Genomic DNA, 20,226 nt, shown 5'->3' on the forward strand with positions numbered 1-20,226 from the left:
GGGCGGGGGGGCTGGGGGGGGGGGGGGGGGGGTGGTGCACACTAGAGGCCGGCCCTGGGCCAGGGCCCTGCCCTCAGCAAGCTCGTAGACCCCCATCGGAAGGGAAAGTGACAGCCGTAGGTTAATGAGGCGGCCCGGCCACCCTGCGTGCAGGATGCTGTCACAGGGCTAACCGTTCCCAGGGCCCGATATGGGCTTAGCTGTTGAGCTGTTGGGAGCAGGCCAACTCATGTTGAAACGTTTGCTCAGGATTTATTTAGCTGGGTGGTGTTGGTACTGGTGAGAAGTTATTTTTTAAAAACTCTTTATTGAAATACAACGTGCATAACAGGACAGCACACAGATCATAAGCGAATGGCTCGCTGGATTTTCACAAACTGAGCGCACGCAGGTAACCAGCCCCCGGATCAAGAAGCAGAGTCCCACCTGCACCCGAGAAGCCCCCGCCCCCGTCCAGTTACCGAGCCGTGTTTCTGTCCTGTTCACGCTCATGCCTTTGAGCAGCGCTGAGAGCTCGCCACTTCCAGAGGTGCCGTCAGTGGGAAACTAGCGGGCTGCTCCTCCTGATAGTTCTTGTGAGGGCCTAATGCCCCGGCAGGAGGTGCTCCTCGCCCACCTCCAAGTTCAGGGAAGGCGGCCAGTGAGTCCTGGAGGGCTGGGAAGGCCGTGCTCAGACCTGGAGAGGTGGTGGGAAGCGGCCCTTCCGCTTTGGCCTCGGAGACAATCAGCTTCACAGCGCATGGACCTTTCACTCCTCAGCGTGGCCTCCTTGTGGAGCCGCGTGGCTCCCTGCGGAGGGGCCCCCCTTGCTTTCCTGGTTAGCAGGTGACAGGCCTGGGGGTGGCCGCCTCAGAGGGTGTAGGGCACCCAGAAAAGGTCATCGGACTTCAGTAGTAGCGACTATGGTGCTCTCACACAGATGCTCCTGAGGCGGCCACACCAGCCATTTAGCACTTTCTGTGGATTAGCTCATCTAGTCCTTATGGCCCATGGGGCGGGGCTGTTATTAACCCCATTTTACAGAGGAGGAAAGGCTAGTGGTGATGGTGGGGGCTGTGAAAGGAGGATGAACGGGACTCAGAGGAAATGGCAACCATTTCTTGGGGAGAGGGCTCCCCACCTCCCATCGCTGAAAGGCTGGCTGTACGGAGCGGGGAGCTGGGCCTCCCCCCTTATAGGAACCTCCTCCCCCTGCCGCAGGTCCCCCCACTCTGGCTGTCCAGGCCAAGTGTGACCCCTGCTTGTCTAGCCCGTGCCAGAACCAGGGCAGCTGCCATAACGACCCCCTTCAAGGGTACAGGTGTGCCTGCTCCAGCGGCTATAAGGTGAGTGGGGGCTTGAGCGGAGGTGAGCCCGGGAGGAGGAGGGCTGCTCCTGGAGGGCAGGGTGGCCTGTCGAGTTCCCCATCTGCCCCCAGTGCCCTGAGAGCAGGTCCTGCCCAGAGCTGCGCTTGAAGGAACGAATGAACAAGTAACACCCGGGACAGGCAGGCCGCGCTGCCAAGCGGGGGCTGGCTGTTGGCTCCCACGGGCCCCTGGGGTCCCCATCCCTGACTCTCTCCCCAGGGCCGAGTCTGTGAGGTGCCCCTGGACAGCTGTGCCAGTGGCCCCTGTGAGAACGGCGGGACCTGCCACGAACAGGAGGGCGAGGATGCTGGCTTCACGTGAGTTGCCTGGAGGGGCCAGAACCTGGGGGGCGGGTGCCGACGGGACCCAGCACCCATGCTTGGCTGCCCTCCTCCTCCAAATCGAGTGGCCACCCCTTCCCATCCTCTGTGCTCTGGGAGGAGATGGAGGGTGGGCGCAGCGGGAGCAAACACTCACTGCAAACAGTTCCACACCCACCAGCCATGCCCGTTGCCCAGAGCAGTGGGAGCCAGTGGGGGGGGGGGGCGCTGGGGCTGGAGCCAAGCTGCCCACTCCTGCTCCAGGCCACTCTCTGTCCTTGCCAGGTGCCAGGCAGTCTTTTGATGGCACTGGGAATCCATGGCCAAGGACATATGCAGTGGCAGTGCCAAGGGGCAGTTTGGGGACATTTTAAACCCCTATAATCTCTGCTAACCGGAGGCCTTTAATAGAAGTCAAATACCTGCTTGTTGTGCCAATGTTGCCTGAAGCAGGGCCCTTAGCCAGCTCTTTCCAATCAAGCCACCACCCCAAGCCCCGAAGACAGAAGCCTGCCCAGAGGTGGGAGCAAGTCCTGGGCCTGCCCCCTGGAGCCTCACACACCATCTCCTGGTCCCGCTGGACCCACACGGCAGCCAGTTTCCCACGGCCCGGTGAAAGGCCGACCCTCCCTCAGGATCGAATCCCAAGCTCTCCCGGTGCTGACGTTACCATGCAAGCACCCCTCCCCCCACTGACCTGCTTCCCCCAGGACCCCTCAGTGAATACCCCAGAGCTCTCCTGGACCCAGAGCTTTTCTGAAAAATACTTGATATTGAGCTGCTGAAAATAAATTGGCTCTGTATTTACAGGCAGAAATGGCCAAATCTGTCTCTGCAAACCCAAATTACCAGGTATAAAAGGAAAACACTAAATGGCCTCTCAGCCATTGTTGCCTTGGCAGCGGCGTCCTTACAATAGGCTCCATCCTCCTTTGGGCTTGGGCGGCAGTTCAAGCAAAGCAAAGCCGCCTCATTCCCTGGACTCCTGGGAGGGGATGTCTGTGGAGAGTGGAGGGGCTGAAAGGACACCCACAGAAACTCCCCCTGCTGGGCAGAGAGGGGTACAGCAGGGATGGCCCCCCTCACACCTAGCAGCCCTACACATTGGGGGCCTTTGGGTGGGCCCTCCCTCCCGGTAGAAAGAGGGTGCCTCTCTGAGTTACCCCTCAACCTTGAGGCTTACAAGAGCCTTCTCAGAAATGCAAAGCTGATCGCCTCAGCCCTCTTAAAACCCCTCTGTTGCCCCCACCCCCAACCCACCCCCATCTATGTGTGTGTTGGGGCGGGGGGGGAAAAAAAACTCCAGGACATGTCCCATAACCGTGGGCTTCAAACCTTTTTGCTCACATACCCCCCCTAACACAATTTAAAAACTATATATGTTCTCATACATTTTTAGTTGACAGCTAAAATTTGTCATTGTAAGTTTAGTTTTTTGTTGTAAAGGAGGTCATTTTCGGGATATAGTAAATATTAACATTTAAAAATAAATCTATTACTCTTTTATTGTTCTCCAATGTAATCTAAATAGCACAGCAATTTTTTGTTGTTGATAATCCTCACCTGAGGATATTTTATCCATTAATTATTAGAGTAGAAGGGAGGGAGGGAGGGAGAGAAAGAGATAGAGAGAAGCATGGATGTGAGAGAGACACATCAATTGGTTGCCTCCCACACGCTCCCTGACCCGACCGGATCAAACCTGCCACTTGTCGGTGTTCGGGCCGATGCTCCAACCACTGGGAACACCGGCCAGAGCAGCATAGCAATTTACCATTAAAAACTTACACGAATGAGCTGCTCTTTTACAGTTTAAATATTTGCCTTTTCTTCTTGAACTAGTATTCCCATTTCACTCCCCACACCCCCTCCCACTTTCTTTCTAATGTAATCTGCCTTTGTGCTGGGAGAGACTTTTCTGGAGCACCCGGCATGTGTCTGCACCACCAACATGGGTATATAAATGTAAATTTAAACTTTTCTTTATTTCTTGTGACCATCTGCCTCTGATTAAAAGTTTCTTTTGCATTGAGCGATCATGACAATTATCAATAATATACAATCGATCAAAACAACATTACAACATTTGATTGATAGTGATTACAAATAAAAGTAGAATTTTTTAGACTCATCTCTGGATGAGATAGAGCTTTATATATATAGCTATAAATGCTGAGAAAGTTTGTTCTCATAAATAAACAGATGAGATTAGAAGGAGTTTTATTATAGCCATGTCACTCAAGTCTTTGAAATCCTTCCGAGTCTATATGCCAAAAAGCGCAGAGTGATATGTCATCAAAAGCTATTTTTAATGCCTATCCGCTGACAGTTCCATGAGGCCTTCCTTCAATTATTTTTAACACGTGGAGCTGGAAACTGTTTGACTTTCAGACGCCGTTTGTTCCTTCACCTTTAAAACATCAATATTCCTAATTGTCCCTTTATTTGGAGCCCCGGGATTTTAGGCCCCAGGCATGTCCCACCCTGGACTTGGGCTGGGAGGGGTGTGTGTGCTTTTGGGGAGCTCGGGGGGCCGGTCAGTCCAGGGAAGAGTCCCTGCAGAGCTTGTAGGTCTGGAAGTTGATTTCTCAGACCTCTCTGACCCACAGCCCCTTGGGAAGCCCCAGGTGCCCCGGGGAGGGTGGACCTGGTTTGGAGATCACTGATCTCCAGTGCTCTCCACAGCTTGCTCCAGCCCCATTCTCACTGGGTCCCTGAGGTGTGTGCTCCCCAAGGCCTGAACTACCTGCATGAGCAGGACCCCTCCCAGAGGGCTGGCTTTAGGGTCTTCTCCAGGCTTTTGCACATGCCCTGTCCCCACTGTCTTCCCTCCCATTCCTGCACTCCCCTGTCAGGGTCCTTGATTAACCATCATCTCCTCCAGGAAGCCCACCCTGACCACTCCCCCAAGGAGGAGCTAGGTGCTGCCCCTTTGTTCCCCCTCACTGGCCTCTGTGCTGCACGATCCCGATACTCACCGCCTCTCCTCTGGTTGCGTCTCCTCCTCATCTCCCCACTAGACTGTGAGTCCATAAGTGCAGGGCTGGTCTTGTTCACCTTTAACCCCCGGCATCCAGCGAGGGCCTGGCCGTGAGTAGGTACCACAACTCTGGGATGATATTGGCCAGTGACCATGGGCCCACCTTCCTCTCCCTCCTCCCCTGCCCCAGGTGCTCCTGTCCGGCTGGCTTTGAAGGACCGACCTGTGGGGTGAACACAGACGACTGTGTGGAGCACGCATGTGCCAATGGAGGCATCTGTGTGGACGGCATGGGCAACTACACTTGCCAGTGCCCCCTGCAGTATGCGGGTATGTGGGCATCGAGTGTCTGTGGGGAGGTGAGGGCTAGCGTGCATGCCCTGAACCCCATTCCCGTGACAGTTGGGGCCCTGCCTCAGCGTCGGCAGGAGGTTTCTGCTGGCGACTGCCTGGCAGAGGGCGGAGGGGGAGGGGCAGCTTCTCTCCTGCCTCTCCCTGGTTCTTTCTCCAGGAAGGGCCTGTGAGCAGCTGGTGGACTTCTGCTCCCCGGACTTGAACCCGTGTCAGCACGAGGCCCAGTGTGTGGGCACCCCGGATGGGCCCAGGTAGGTGTTGCCCATTTCCAGGGCCAGGGAAGGGCAGGGGCTGCCAAGTCACCTCCCCTCCATGCCAACCCCCTTCCCATCCTATTCCTCACCTGTCAAGTGGGTTTGGTCTCAGCCATGTGGGGTTCCTGTGAGTCAGTGAGGGAGTGGTTAAGGGGACAGCTTTGCTGCCAGCATGAGCTTGAATGGATGGCTTGTCCACTCTGAGCCCGTTTTCTCATCTGCGAGCTGGAGGCACCAGAAGCTTCCTCCTGGGTGGTGGTAAGGAGAGGATGAGCACATGCGTGGAAAGCACTTAGCTCCATGTCTGACCTCCCATCAATGCTCCATAAATAGCTATTGTCACTCCAGACCCACAGTTTCTCATCCCGTTACAAAATACACAGAACTCTGAAAACCAAAAGTCGGTTTGATAGCAAAATCGGACCTGACCTGAACGTATCCTATATAATAAAAGGGTAATATGCAAATCGACCCAACAGCGGAACAACCAGTCGCTATGACGTGCACTGACCACCAGGGTGCAGACGCTCAAGGCAGGTGCTGCCCCCTGGTGGTCAGTGTGTTCCCACAGGGCTCAAGGCTGGTGAGCGCAGTGGCAGTGGTGGGAGCTTCTCCAGCCTCCCTGGCAGTAAGACATCCCCTGAGGGCTCCCAGACTGCGAGAGGGCGTAGGCTGGGCTGAGGGACCTCCCCAGTGCACGAATCTTGTGCACTAGGCCTCTAGTTTGGTAATAAAAGCAGAACACACAGCCCTAGCTGGTTTGGCTCAGTGGATAGATCACTGGCCTATGGACTGAAGGGTCCGGGTTCAATTCCGGTCAAGGGCATGTACCTTGGTTTCAGGTTCCATCTCATGCGGGAGGCCGCCAATGTGTGTCTCTCACATCGATGTTTCTCTCTCTGTCTCTCCCCTTCCTTTCCATTCTCTCTAAAAATCAATGAAAAAATGTCCTCGGGTGAGGATTAACAAAATAAGTAAAAATAAAAGCTGACCACAAGAATATGGGGCTACAGTCAACAGCCATCCATGTAGATTGTGCTGCAGAGCTGTGAACATGTTTGACTGAGGGGCTGCTCTCGATCCCACTGGCATGTTACACAATATACAGTTGTAGGCACTGTATTACCTTTTAAAAGTCCTCCTGTTTGGCCTCAGGAAAAGGGCTTCTTGACTGTTGTCTCCGTCGTTGTTACTGGCATACATGGAAGTGCTTTGTCACCTGAAGACTGTGTGTGATATGAAGGTCATGGGGTTTTAGGATGTTGCTCCCATCTGTAGTTTTCAAATATAGCGTCAGTTCTGGGACCCTGGTTCCACCAGTCAGAGCAGGGCTCCTTGTAGTCTGTGGCTGAGGGCCCAACCCCAGCCACTCAGGCCAGGGTCGGGGGATGGAGTCACCATGGAGCTGAGGCCCCTGGGCAGAGGGAGAGCCAGGGGATGTTAGAGGCCCGGCTGTGAGATCGAGAGGCGACGTGGGAGCCTCCGTCCAAACGGTGGGCACCCTGCCTTCCTGGGTGAGCTGGCACGGAAGACGGGTGGGATTGGCACAGAGACCAAGGAGCAGTGGCAGATCAAGAGGCATGCCCGCTCCTCAGAGAGGCTGGGCCTCAGGTGGATAAAGCGAGGCTGCACACTCACGCACTCTGTGCTGGGGTAGTCCCTCCCACTGCACAGGTGAACACATACAGTGGGGGAGGTGCTTGTTCTCTCAACTTCCTGTTTTGGAGGAAAAATGGACAGATGCTCCTCTGTGCTTGGCATTGTACCTGGAACCCAGTAAGTTATTCAGTACATTCGTTGAATGAATGCATGAATGCATGAATGAATGAATGAATGAATGAATGAATATGAAGGAATGGGTGGTGGCTTAGGTACTGAAACAGTCTTCAGACTGCTGCTCAAGACCCAATAGTGACTTGTGATTAATGGGTAGGTCAAGGTTAACTTAAAAAATGAAACAGAAAACATCAGAGAGCATCATACCATTTTATACACTAAGGATAAGTATGATTTCAGGTGTGGGTGTGTGTGTGTGTGTGTGTGTGTGTGTGTTGATTTCAGGTGTGTGTGTGTGTGTGTGGGTGTGTGTGTGTGTGTGTGTACTGGTAGAAGGGTATTTCTTGCAGCCTGAAAAACACTGGGAATGAGTAAAAAATCCAGGCAGGGGCACCCACCTGCCAGATTGTTCAGTTTGCAATTTGCAGTCTGCAGTTTGGAAGGGTTTCCAGCAAAGGTTTGCTCAGTGACACCAGAGGCTTCTCAGAGGAGGTGAGGTCTTGGCCTGGTCGGAATGAGGCAGGGAGAGAGGAAAGGGTATTCCAGAACCAGCAGGGGTGAAGGGAAGGGAGTGAAGGCGGGAGTGCTGGTGGCGTGGGGGTTGCTGCCAGTGGCGAAGGCCTGAGCATCTTGCAAGGGGGTGGAGGAGTGTGCCCTTTACTTGATAGGACTGGATTGGATATTTGGCCGGAATGGATTTTGGGGTGAGCAGTGAGGCACAATGCAAGCAGGGAGCTGGAGGTTGGCTTGGAGTCAGACACTGGCAGAGAGGTGGGCACCTGCCCCGCTGGGGCCAGGAGGCTGGGCTGGTGGAGCTAGGGAAGCTGGGGTGGAGGGAAGGATGAGCCCCATGATGGGGAGCCGTGTGCTGAGCAGCTGGGTAGGTCCGGAAGGGGCTGCAGTTTGGCCCTGATGTGCTGTTGGTGGTGAATCTGGGTCCTTCCTGACAAGATTCCCATCTCCTCCTGCTGCTGGGGGCCCACCCCGCAACCTAGAGCCCCACCAACCGCACAAGCTCTTCCAAAAGGGCCCCAGGACAGGCGTGGGCACCTTTATATCCAGGGCTCTGGTTGACCTCCGGGGGGACCCCATAGACCCCAGGGCCTCCAGGTTGTCTGTCACACACAGACCCCGGGCCCCGCAGGCTCGGGGCTGACTGCCTACCCGCCTCGCACCTCCAGGTGTGAGTGTGCACCTGGTTATTCGGGCAACAACTGCAGCGAGAACCAGGACGACTGCAGGGACCACCGCTGCCAGAACGGGGCCCAGTGCATTGACGACGTGAACAGCTACTCCTGCCTCTGTGCCAAGGGCTACAGGTGAGAGGCCTGCACACCCGCGAGGGCCCGACTCCTCCTAGCCGTGGGCCCGGGGCTGGCAGGAGCCCCAGACGTGGTTGGTGGGAGGGAGGGAGGGTGAGAGCCTGGGTGTCGGGTCCTGGCTTGAACCGTCACCCGTCACAGCTGTGTGGCCTTGGGAAAGTGGCTTAACCACTCAGAGCACAGGCAGCGGGTGCCTAACCTTTTTGGAGGAGGGAGTGGGCGGCGGGTACAGATCAGTGGGCACGGCCCTCTCACTTACTGCTCAGGGAGCCTCTGAAGTCACAACCTGCCATAAAGGTCACTGACATTTGCGTCTTGGCTCCTCTGGGAGGTTGGGAGGGGGGACCGACACCTGCCCTCCTTCTGACCACCCACCTCCCATGATCTGCTTGGGTTTTGGTTTTTTGGGTTTTCCCCCCCAGTTTTATTGAGCTGTAATTCACATGCAATACAATTCATCTGATTAAAATGTGCAATTCAGTGGCTTTTAGTATATGTCCAGAGTTGTGCATTCATTTTAGAACTATCCATTTCAGAACACTTCATTACTCCAGAAACTCCACACCTCTTACCTGTCACCCCAAGTCTCCTCCATCTCAGCTCTAGGCAACCACTAATCTGCTGGTATCTGTATGCATAGATTCGCTTATTCTGGACATTTCCTATGAACAGAAGTATACAGTCTGTGGTCCTTTATAACTGCCTTTCACTTAGCGTCATGTTTTTGAGGGTCATCCATGTGGTGGCAGGTGGCAGAACTTCACTCCTTTTTATGGCTGAATAATATTCCATTGTAGGGATCTACCACATGTGTTGATCCATCCATCTATTTGGATTGTTTACACTTTGGCTATTGTGGATACTAATGCTACAGATTGTTGTAGCCTGGATCAGAACTACCCTTGGTAGCAATGTTCCATCTTTATTTTGAGTCTTTCCTCTTTTGCTTGTTTTAAGTCTCAGTTTTCTTTTCTGTAAAATGAGACATGAGCAATTCTTTTTTAAAATATATATATATTTTATTGATTTTTTATACCACATGTGTTGATCCATCCATCTATTTGGATTGTTTACACTTTGGCTATTGTGGATACTAATGCTACAGATTGCTGTAGCCTGGATCAGAACTGCCGTTGGTAGTAATGTTCCCTCTTTTCTTTATTTTGAGTCTTCCCTCTTTTGCTTGTTTTAAGTCTCAGTTTTCTTTTCTGTAAAATGAGACACGAGCAATTCTTAAACTTTAACGAGCACACGAGTCACCTGGCATGGTGTGAAAGAGCAGATTCAGTAGGTTTTCCATTTCTGACACCTGCCCAGGTGACATCGATGTTGCTGGTGCAGGGACCACACTTGTTTCTCACCACCCTTCTGGCCCTTAGTTCTCTCGGGAAAAGTGTTCATTAGCAGCATTTTCTGTCGCCTTAAGGATCCAGTTTCCCACGATGTTTAGTGAGCTTCTCTCCAGGACCTGGGGGAGGAAGAGGCCCTCTTCCCCTTGCCCTGCCCTGTCTGACCTGCGTCCTTTCCCTCCCAGTGGACAGCTCTGTGAGACCCCTCCCCGCCCAGCTGCCCCCAGGAGCCCCTGCGAGGGGACTGAGTGCCAGAACGGGGCCCACTGTGTGGACCAGGGCAGCCGGCCCGTGTGCCAGTGCCTCCCGGGCTTCGGCGGCCCCGAGTGTGAGAAGTTGCTCAGTGTCAACTTCGTGGACCGGGACACGTACCTGCAGTTCACGGACCTGCAGAACTGGCCGCGGGCCAACATCACCCTGCAGGTGGGTGCCCAGGGCGCCGGTCACAGAGGGGGGTCAGGCGGCGGGGGGCCCTGGCCTCAGGTCAGAGATTCAAGACACGTCCCTGCCCAGGACAGTGGGGAGGCCCCTGTGTCGGTCAGAGTCTTGGATGTGGGTGTCAGCATCTCAGCTTGAAGTCGTTTAAGCAGAATTGGAAAGGTTGTTGGCATATAAATCCAATCTCAAAGAAGAGGCAGGAGGGGGAGGTGGTCTCATGGGCGACTAGATCCAGAAAACCAAGCTTACCAGGACCCTGTCCCACCATCTCTTGTCTCAACGACTCCTCGCTTCACCTCCAATGCGCGATGGGCTTTGTTTCATGTGCCTGGAGCACGGCCAGGTTAACTCCCAGCTTATGTCTTTAACCACAAGTCCTCATGGTCCCTTATTTTGCCATTTTATGTCTTAAACATCTACCTCTTGAGCAGTTCCTTCCAGGTTTGGGTGGCTCTGGCTGTCAGAGAGCCTTCCTGAACGTGTCCTCTCTGGAGGGGCCCCCCCGCCCCCACCCCCAAGGCAGTTCCCCGAGGCCCACAGAGCGGCTGCCCCACAGCCCGTCTGCCTGTCTTCCCCGAGCAGGTGGTCTGAAGGGCTCTTACCTGCCCCTCCTGGGATGTAGTTTCCAGGCCTCAGCTGGCCCATCTGCCCTCTGCTGCCTGGCCCTGGCCACACTGTCATTGGATAGGATTTAAACCCGGGGCTACCATGTCACCTGGGCAGGCAGGGGAGGGCAGTTCTGCACAGCATCTCTCTTCCGATGGGGGCCCCCGTGTGCTCCGCCTACCAGCCTGTGCTGCTGCTGCGGGGGATGGGGTTGGAGAGACAGTGCCCTTGCTCATCAGGTCTCCACGGCAGAGGACAACGGGATCCTGCTGTACAACGGGGACAATGACCACATCGCCGTGGAGCTGTACCAGGGCCATGTGCGTGTCAGCTACGACCCTGGCAGCTACCCCAGCTCTGCCATCTACAGGTGGGGCTTCCTCAGGCCCGTCGGCCGCTCTCAGGGGTCTCCTGGGCCAAAAGCAGGTCATTAATGAAACCACCAGAACCTGGGCTGCCCGAGAGGAGCAGGCATTTGAACCATCGAGTACAGCCCAGCGCGGGTCCTTCCCCTCCCACAACCACCTCACAGGGTGCTCCTGGGTGGGAGGAGGAGACCGATTAGGTTGAAAACACCTGCCCCAAACGTCTCAGCTTTCCCCAGGGAGCAGGAGAGGCTGGGCCATAGCCCCCAGTCCCAGTCTCCCCCTGAGAGATGTGGTCCCTTAGGAAGCAGCTGCTGGACCCATGGCAGGGTGTCCAGGAAGGGATGGGCCCAACTGAAGCTCATCCTCTGGGGTGGGGGCACCCCATCTTCTTCCAGTGCGGAGACGATCAACGACGGGCAGTTCCACACTGTGGAGCTGGTCACCTTCGACCAGATGGTGAATCTCTCCATCGATGGCGGCAGTCCCATGACCATGGACAACTTCGGCAAGCACTACACACTGAACAGCGAGGCCCCCCTCTACGTGGGAGGTGAGGACCTGCCCCACCCCAGGCCTCTCCTTTGGGGGGTGGTGATAGCCTTTCCAGGTGGGGCCCTCCTGCTCTCTGGCCAGGGGCGGGGCCCAGGGCACAGGACTGTGGGGAACATCGAAGATGGTGGGGGAGGGTCTAGTGACCGGCCCAGCTGCAGGTGGATTGTGTTCCCTTGCCAGGAGCCAGGCTGCTACCCCCAGCCCACACTAACGAGGGAGGAGAAGTGCCTGCGTGGGGACGGAGGCCTGACCCAGGCGGGGGAGGGGAGGGATGGGGCGTGCTGGAATTCCCCCGGCTGTCCTCTACACCGTAGGCATCTTTCTTCTTGGCTTTGGGCCAGAAGGGGCTTGTTCAATGTTCAGGGTCCATCAGAGGCCCAGAGCTGCTGCCGGAGGCCCAGGCCCAGGTCCCCGCATGAGCTGGGGAGTGCCCAGCTGGCCTTCCAGGCTTTGCAGCTAACTGGCCCTGTCCACCACCTGCGGACATTTCCAGGTCCAGAGAGCGGTTGCCGGAGGCAGTAGGGTCGTCTCAGCGCTGTGCAGGGCCTGGCCTAGAGAGTGGGCAGGTGGGAGGGATGAGAACCTGGGGTTTACTAGTTGTGCAACTTCGGGCAAGTCACTGAGCACTGAGCATCCAATGGGGTTTAGCAGCTCCTACCTCGGAGGGTTGCTGTGAGTGGTGACCACAAAAGCAGGTGACAAAGTACCATTCACCCGAGTTCCAGGTCCCAGTCCTTTGCTGCCTTTGGGGCCTCTGGGAGGTAAGGACAGGTGTCCCCGAGGGAAGGAAGGAACCCTGGGCGAGCGCAGCCAGACTGGGGCACCCGGGCCTCACGGGTCAGCTGGCTGCGGCCAGACTAGCACCCAGCCCTGGCCACGGGAAGGCGGCTTTTCCTTTTCTTTGGGGGAAGGAGTCTGCACCCTTCACGGTGGCAGAGGACCTTGGTCCAGGGTTGCAGAGACAGGACAGAGGCCACGGGCAAGAGGGAACACTGTGCAGGTGCCCACAGACCTCAGAGGGAGGTGCCGGGCACCGCCCAAGCCTGGCTCGCTCAGTCTGCCCCCTCCCCACCACCCAGGGATGCCGGTGGACGTGAACTCGGCCGCCTTCCGCCTGTGGCAGATCCTCAATGGCACCAGCTTCCACGGGTGCATCCGAAACCTGTACATCAACAATGAACTGCAGGATTTCACCAAGACACGGATGAAGCCGGGCGTGGTGCCGGGCTGCGAGCCCTGCCGGAAGCTCTTCTGCTTGCATGGCATCTGCCAGCCCAACGCCACCCCCGGGCCTGTGTGCCATTGCGAGGCCGGCTGGGGGGGCCTGCACTGCGACCAGCCAGCTGACGGCCCCTGTCATGGCCACAAGTGAGCCCACGCTGGGCTCAGGGAGCCCTCACCCCTTGCCCACCTGCAGGTTCCCTTCCCTTCCTTGCAAGTTCCCATTCCCTGTGGTGAGGAAAGAGAATAGCTTTCACGCCCAAGATCAGAACATGTGGCCTAGCAGGGTTTCATTACATTTTTCTGGGTTTCTATTTTTATGAACAGGAAAGGTCTGTAGGGACAAGCACAGACTCACATTTTGCTTCCTCGGGAAGCAAATGTCTCCATCTTGGGACCGGGCTAACACCCGTGACGCCAAGGCTGGGGGTGGGGCGCCCTGGGTGGGCCTTGCCTGGGCTCTGCCTGTCCTCAGAGTGTTTTTCTCTGTCTCTCCAGGTGTGTCCACGGGAAGTGCGTGCCCCTCGATGCCCTTTCCTACAGCTGCCAGTGCCAAGAGGGGTACTCGGGGGCCCTGTGCAACCAGGCCGGGGCCCCCGCAGAGCCGTGTGGGGGCCTGCAGTGCCTGCACGGCCACTGCCAGGCCTCGGCCACCAAGGGGGCGCACTGTGTGTGTGACCCTGGCTTTTCAGGCGAGCTTTGTGAGCAAGGTCAGGGGCCCCCCTCCTGATGTGACCTCTCCAGGGTCCCTCCCCACGACTGGCTTTAGCAACTTGGTTTTTTCTTCCTCTCAACCTCAGCAACCCCTCTGTGCCCCTGCCCCTTCCTGCACCTTAGGCTGCTATGGGGCTTTAGTACACCCCCCCCCCCCGCTGCTCCTGGGTGGGAGGAGGAGACCGATTAGGTTGAAAACACCTGCCCCAAACGTCTCAGCTTTCCCCAGGGAGCAGGAGAGGCTGGGCCATAGCCCCCAGTCCCAGTCTCCCCCTGAGAGATGTGGTCCCTTAGGAAGCAGCTGCTGGACCCATGGCAGGGTGTCCAGGAAGGGATGGGCCCAACTGAAGCTCATCCTCTGGGGTGGGGGCACCCCATCTTCTTCCAGTGCGGAGACGATCAACGACGGGCAGTTCCACACTGTGGAGCTGGTCACCTTCGACCAGATGGTGAATCTCTCCATCGATGGCGGCAGTCCCATGACCATGGACAACTTCGGCAAGCACTACACACTGAACAGCGAGGCCCCCCTCTACGTGGGAGGTGAGGACCTGCCCCACCCCAGGCCTCTCCTTTGCGGGGTGGTGATAGCCTTTCCAGGTGGGGCCCTCCTGCTCTCTGGCCAGGGGCGGGGCCCAGGGCACAGGACTGTGGGGAACATCGAAGATGGTGGGGGAGGGTCTAGTGACCGGCCCAGCTGCAGGTGGATTGTGTTCCCTTGCCAGGAGCCAGGCTGCTACCCCCAGCCCACACTAACGAGGGAGGAGAAGTGCCTGCGTGGGGACGGAGGCCTGGCCCAGGCGGGGGAGGGGAGGGATGGGGCGTGCTGGAATTCCCCCGGCCGTCCTCTACACCGTAGGCATCTTTCTTCTCGGCTTTGGGCCAGAAGGGGCTTGTTCAATGTTCAGGGTCCATCAGAGGCCCAGAGCTGCTGCCGGAGGCCCAGGCCCAGGTCCCCGCATGAGCTGGGGAGTGCCCAGCTGGCCTTCCAGGCTTTGCAGCTAACTGGCCCTGTCCACCACCTGCGGACATTTCCAGGTCCAGAGAGCGGTTGCCGGAGGCAGTAGGGTCGTCTCAGTGCTGTGCAGGGCCTGGCCTAGAGAGTGGGCAGGTGGGAGGGATGAGAACCTGGGGTTTACTAGTTGTGCAACTTCGGGCAAGTCACTGAGCACTGAGCATCCAATGGGGTTTAGCAGCTCCTACCTCGGAGGGTTGCTGTGAGTGGTGACCACAAAAGCAGGTGACAAAGTACCATTCACCCGAGTTCCAGGTCCCAGTCCTTTGCTGCCTTTGGGGCCTCTGGGAGGTAAGAACAGGTGTCCCAGAGGGAAGGAAGGAAGCCTGGGCGAGCGCAGCCAGACTGAGGCACCCGGGCCTCACGGGTCAGCTGGCTGCGGCCAGGCTAGCACCCAGCCCTGGCCACGGGAAGGCGGCTTTTCCTTTTCTTTGGGGGAAGGAGTCTGCACCCTTCACGGTGGCAGAGGACCTTGGTCCAGGGTTGCAGAGACAGGACAGAGGCCACGGGCAAGAGGGAACACTGTGCAGGTGCCCACAGACCTCAGAGGGAGGTGCCGGGCACCGCCCAAGCCTGGCTCGCTCAGTCTGCCCCCTCCCCACCACCCAGGGATGCCGGTGGACGTGAACTCGGCCGCCTTCCGCCTGTGGCAGATCCTCAATGGCACCAGCTTCCACGGGTGCATCCGAAACCTGTACATCAACAATGAACTGCAGGATTTCACCAAGACACGGATGAAGCCGGGCGTGGTGCCGGGCTGCGAGCCCTGCCGGAAGCTCTTCTGCTTGCATGGCATCTGCCAGCCCAACGCCACCCCCGGGCCTGTGTGCCATTGCGAGGCCGGCTGGGGGGGCCTGCACTGCGACCAGCCAGCTGACGGCCCCTGTCATGGCCACAAGTGAGCCCACGCTGGGCTCAGGGAGCCCTCACCCCTTGCCCACCTGCAGGTTCCCTTCCCTTCCTTGCAAGTTCCCATTCCCTGTGGTGAGGAAAGAGAATAGCTTTCACGCCCAAGATCAGAACATGTGGCCTAGCAGGGTTTCATTACATTTTTCTGGGTTTCTATTTTTATGAACAGGAAAGGTCTGTAGGGACAAGCACAGACTCACATTTTGCTTCCTCGGGAAGCAAATGTCTCCATCTTGGGACCGGGCTAACACCCGTGACGCCAAGGCTGGGGGTGGGGCGCCCTGGGTGGGCCTTGCCTGGGCTCTGCCTGTCCTCAGAGTGTTTTTCTCTGTCTCTCCAGGTGTGTCCACGGGAAGTGCGTGCCCCTCGATGCCCTTTCCTACAGCTGCCAGTGCCAAGAGGGGTACTCGGGGGCCCTGTGCAACCAGGCCGGGGCCCCCGCAGAGCCGTGTGGGGGCCTGCAGTGCCTGCACGGCCACTGCCAGGCCTCGGCCACCAAGGGGGCGCACTGTGTGTGTGACCCTGGCTTTTCAGGCGAGCTTTGTGAGCAAGGTCAGGGGCCCCCCTCCTGATGTGACCTCTCCAGGGTCCCTCCCCACGACTGGCTTTAGCAACTTGGTTTTTTCTTCCTCTCAACCTCAGCAACCCCTCTGTGCCCCTGCCCTTCCTGCACCTTAGGCTGCTATGGGGCTTTAGTACCCCCCCCCCCCCCGCACCCTGCTCTCTGGGCTCCAAGTCCCCCTCACACAGGGCCCCCATCTCTCCCTGGTCCAGCTTTTCCTGCAGCCCTGTATCTGGGGTAAGTGCCCCTCTGGCTGGGATTTCTCCTTACAGACGAGATCCTGATAACAGCTCCTGCCCAGATCTCTGCATCGTGGCCCCATCACCTTGGGACCCAGGAGCAGCAGAAGTCTGAGGGTTGGGGACTCCTTCCCAGGCCTTGTCTTCGTGATTAAGATGCTTCTGCTGGAATAGAGAGCGCTTGGGGGGAGGGAGGGTGTCTTGAGGAATCCAGAACTCAGGCACTTTAGGGTCCCGAGGCCACACCCTCCCAGCACAAATTCCTTCTCCAACATTATTGCCTCCCAGGCCTCCAGCCTCTTGCACTCCTGCAGCAGCGGGGTGCCCCCCCCCGCACCCCCCAGAGCCTGTCAGCTGCATCTGTGCTGGAGGCCCGGGCAGCTAGAAAGTCCCTCCTTCCCACTGACCTCACGGTGGCCCGGGAGGAAGCTGTGCATGTGCATGGTGGGCAGGGAGGATGCTGGGGCCAAGGTGGGCTCTAAGAGCTAGAGGACCGTCCGCGGATGCTGCCCTCCGCCTCCCCCGCTCCCCTCGCTCCTCCTCTTTCTCCTCCTGCCTCCCAGGGGGCAGAACTGGCCCATAGTTGTGCCCTGAGGCTTTCTCTTGGTATCTGTCCCATCCAGAGTCCGAGTGCCGGGGGGACCCTGTCCGGGACTTTCACCAGGTCCAGAGGGGCTATGCCATCTGCCAGACCACGCGCCCGCTGTCGTGGGTGGAGTGCCGGGGCTCCTGCCCGGGCCGGGGCTGCTGCCAGGGCCTGCGGCTGAAGCGGAGGAAGTTCACCTTCGAGTGCAGCGACGGGACCTCCTTCGCTGAGGAGGTGGAGAAGCCCACCAAGTGTGGCTGTGCCCTCTGTGCATAGCGCCCAGTGCCCACGGGGAGGGGGCTGGCGAGAAGCCTGGCCACCAGGAGACCTGGGCTGGGGTCGGGCCATTGCCGGGCGGCTCCTGGATGGCTGGACCCTCTTGGGCAGGCTGGGGCCCACCTCTCAGGGGCCAGGCAGCTTTTCTCAAGCCGAACTCGAGCAGCTGGGGGCCGAGCGGGTGGGCGAGGCCTGGCTGCAGACCGCCCTCCCGGAAGTGCCTTGCACAAAGAGGCGCTTAATAAATACTGTTGAATGAATATGTGCGTGAGGTCAGGCCAAGAAGTGCAGAATGGTGACACTCCCTCCTTGCCCTTTGTGACCTGGCTCTGAAGAAGGGACTGCCCCTTCCCAAACCAGCCTGTCCCTCGTGTCTGCAGCCCATGCTGGCCCCAGAACCCCTTGCCCCTGCAGAGAACCCTGAAGGACTCCCGGCCTGGCTCTGCTGCTTGTCGGCGGGCAGGAGGCCAGGCTGCGGAGGGGAAGGGCCCCTCCTGCTGGCCAGGAAGGGACTGCCCCTTGCCCCTGGGCTGGTTGGCAGGCAGAGCACCTCAGGAACGAGGCCTGGGGTGGAAGCCGGTCTTGGGATCAGACCTCTGAATCCTAAAGTTATGTGATGATCATTGTAGCTTCGAGGAGGGTACTCATGTGGAGGAAACGGTCACTGGAACTTCCTGGGGTGGGGACCCCACCGAAAAGGACAGGGCGTTCTTGGTTTCAGCAGAGTAGACACTGCCACCCACCTTCAGACACTAGCCACCCAAGGGCCCTGGTCCTGGGCTTCCCCAGCCATCAGCCTGCTGCTGGCGAGTCACTGGGGGGGGTGGGGGGCAGGGTGTAGGGGCTTGGGCTAGGCTGCTTGGCCAGGGAGGGTCTCCTCCTGAGGAGACGGGGTCCAGAGCCCCTCACGCTGCAGACCAGGTGGGAACAGCGGCCCAGGCATCAGGAACTGCTGGCTCTGTCGCTCTGGCAAATTTCTCCCCCATGGGCCTCAGTCTCCTCCCTCTCAGATGGAGAGGTAGGACAGACGACTCAAGCAACGGAGGCCCGCCCACTGTGGCTCCAGGAGGGAGGCCCCAGGAGTTAGAAGATCCATTTTCATCAATTACATCGAGTATTTGTGTGCCTGACCGGGGCTGGGTACCGGGGCTGGGTTCTGCCCTCGTGGACACCTGCCGACTGATCACCGAGTACCACAGCGGTGACCAGGGTGCCGGGGAGAGAGGGAGCCCAGCGAGGGCGCCAACCGCAGACACGGCCCGGCCGGAGCTGTGCGCCAGAGGCTTCCGCAAGGAAGGACTCCTCTTCGCAGTCACTGAATAAGGGACTGACTGCGGATGCTTCTCTTCCCCGCAGAACGACAGCGTAGAGATGATCTTTGAGCCTAAATAGGCAGTTGGCTGGAAGGAAGACAGGCCACTCTCTGGTCCAGAGGTCTCCCCAGGACAGTGTACCCCTGGGGAATCCAGTGGGCAAGGAGGGGGCACACCCTTTTCCTGGCTCCTTCTATCTGCAGACAGAAGGCAGGGGTGGGGCAGTGTGGGCAGAGTTGGGGTGGCGTGTGCCTGGCACTGCACACACACATGGTGTCCTCCACCACCATGGTAGCTGGGGGAGTTTGAGTCTGGGGACCCCTGTAATGGGCAGAGGACCCTCCCAAGTGGGGAGGAGCCAGCATGGCTGGGTCTGCGCCTCACCTGGCCTGGGCTCTATATTCCTGTAGCTCTGAGCAAGGCCACCGTGCCCTGCCCGCTGTGGACAGCAGCGTGGGCCTCGCTGCAGAGCAACCCTCTTACCTGGAGTTTCTGGGCGGCCACTGGGGGAATCTGAAGAGCTAGCACCAGGCTGGGTGGCAGGAAAGTTCCAGTGCAGCTGGTTTGTTCCTTCCAGGGAACAGAGGTGTTCCCCCACCCCCGGCCCTTCCCCTGCCACCGCCATTCCTTCCTGCCTTGGAGAAGCAGCTTCCTCGGCTCGAGGGGCCCTGACTGCAGGGGCCTCTCTACTTGGCAGGAAGTAGAAAGGACACCTGCAGACAGGTGATGGCGACCGCCCTGCAGGCCCAGCGCCGTGGGGTGTGGAGGGCAGAGGGTGAGCTTGCTGCTAGCCCCGCTGACCCCTCCTCAATGCCCAGCCCAGCCCCACACTCACCCTTGGTGGAGCTGGAAGATTGGGAGCCACCACAAGGGTGAGGCAGCCAGGAGCTAAGAGAGCCCTGCACCCACCCCAGGACCAAGTTTCCTCAGCTTAGCCACCCACCTGCTGGTCGGGAAGGCCCTGGGTCGCCACGCATCTTGCCTGCTACCATCGAGTCCCAGGCGGCTACCCCGAAATCATCTGTCTGAGAAGTCATCTCCACACCTCCCCTTTGGTGAAGACCTTCAGTTCACATCGATGTCGCCATTGCTGTTTCCACTCAACACGCACTGCTGAAGAGACGCAGCAGGGGAGTCCCGAGCCTCCCCGAGTCTGAGGTGGAGAAGGCCGGACTCGTCTCTCATTGCCTGCTGTTAGCCTAACCACGAAAGTATCTCTTTATACAGAATACTTAACAGATTCTAATATATATTTGTATTTCATTTTGTTATAGTATTTTTATATGTTAAAGTCAACATCCAGTGTCTCGTTTGATTTGCAGATGTCTGTGGCTGTGACGTTCGGTTTGGGGGTTTCCGTAGGCTCGTTTGGGTCGCTGTTCTAGAGAGACTGGTTTAGAGCAGGCCCACGAGGAATCCACGCCTGCCCTTTGCCTAGAAGTGCTGTCTTAGAACATGTTGGATATTGTCTGTTGTCTTCCACGTGAACATGACATTGATTCACTCAGGTTCTGTCTGGCTGATCTCTTCTTCCCACTGAGGACGAGCCGGGACTGTCCACAGGCGCCCTCCTGGGTTCGAGGGCTTCTGAGTGCCCACACGCCAGCCACAGGCCACGAGGGCTCCCAGGTGCAGCGCATGAACAACAGCTGCCCTCGGAGCTCTCTGGTTTTCCTGAGGTGGCAGAGGAGGTCTGTCCCTCCTGCAGGGGTGGGGGTGGGGGGAA

The 20,226-nt window shown here is 58.0% G+C and overlaps 1 protein-coding gene across 1 annotated transcript in view; it reads left to right on the top strand.

Annotated features, from left to right (window-relative positions):
* Positions 1-20,008, top strand: part of SLIT1 (slit guidance ligand 1) — a 158,310-nt gene extending 138,302 nt beyond the window's left edge. The window contains exons 27-37 of the mRNA XM_005885463.2: positions 1,201-1,325; positions 1,566-1,663; positions 4,837-4,976; positions 5,158-5,251; positions 8,212-8,349; positions 9,887-10,124; positions 10,985-11,115; positions 11,509-11,663; positions 12,745-13,033; positions 13,385-13,596; positions 16,949-20,008. Coding sequence (XP_005885525.2) covers positions 1,201-1,325; positions 1,566-1,663; positions 4,837-4,976; positions 5,158-5,251; positions 8,212-8,349; positions 9,887-10,124; positions 10,985-11,115; positions 11,509-11,663; positions 12,745-13,033; positions 13,385-13,596; positions 16,949-17,187 — 1,859 coding nt within the window. The 3' untranslated portion in view covers positions 17,188-20,008. The remainder of the gene's footprint in view (positions 1-1,200; positions 1,326-1,565; positions 1,664-4,836; positions 4,977-5,157; positions 5,252-8,211; positions 8,350-9,886; positions 10,125-10,984; positions 11,116-11,508; positions 11,664-12,744; positions 13,034-13,384; positions 13,597-16,948) is intronic.
* The last annotated feature ends 218 nt before the right edge of the window (positions 20,009-20,226 follow it).

This window comes from Myotis brandtii, unplaced genomic scaffold (assembly GCF_000412655.1).
Source record: "Myotis brandtii unplaced genomic scaffold, ASM41265v1 scaffold902, whole genome shotgun sequence".
Lineage (NCBI taxonomy): Eukaryota > Metazoa > Chordata > Mammalia > Chiroptera > Vespertilionidae > Myotis > Myotis brandtii.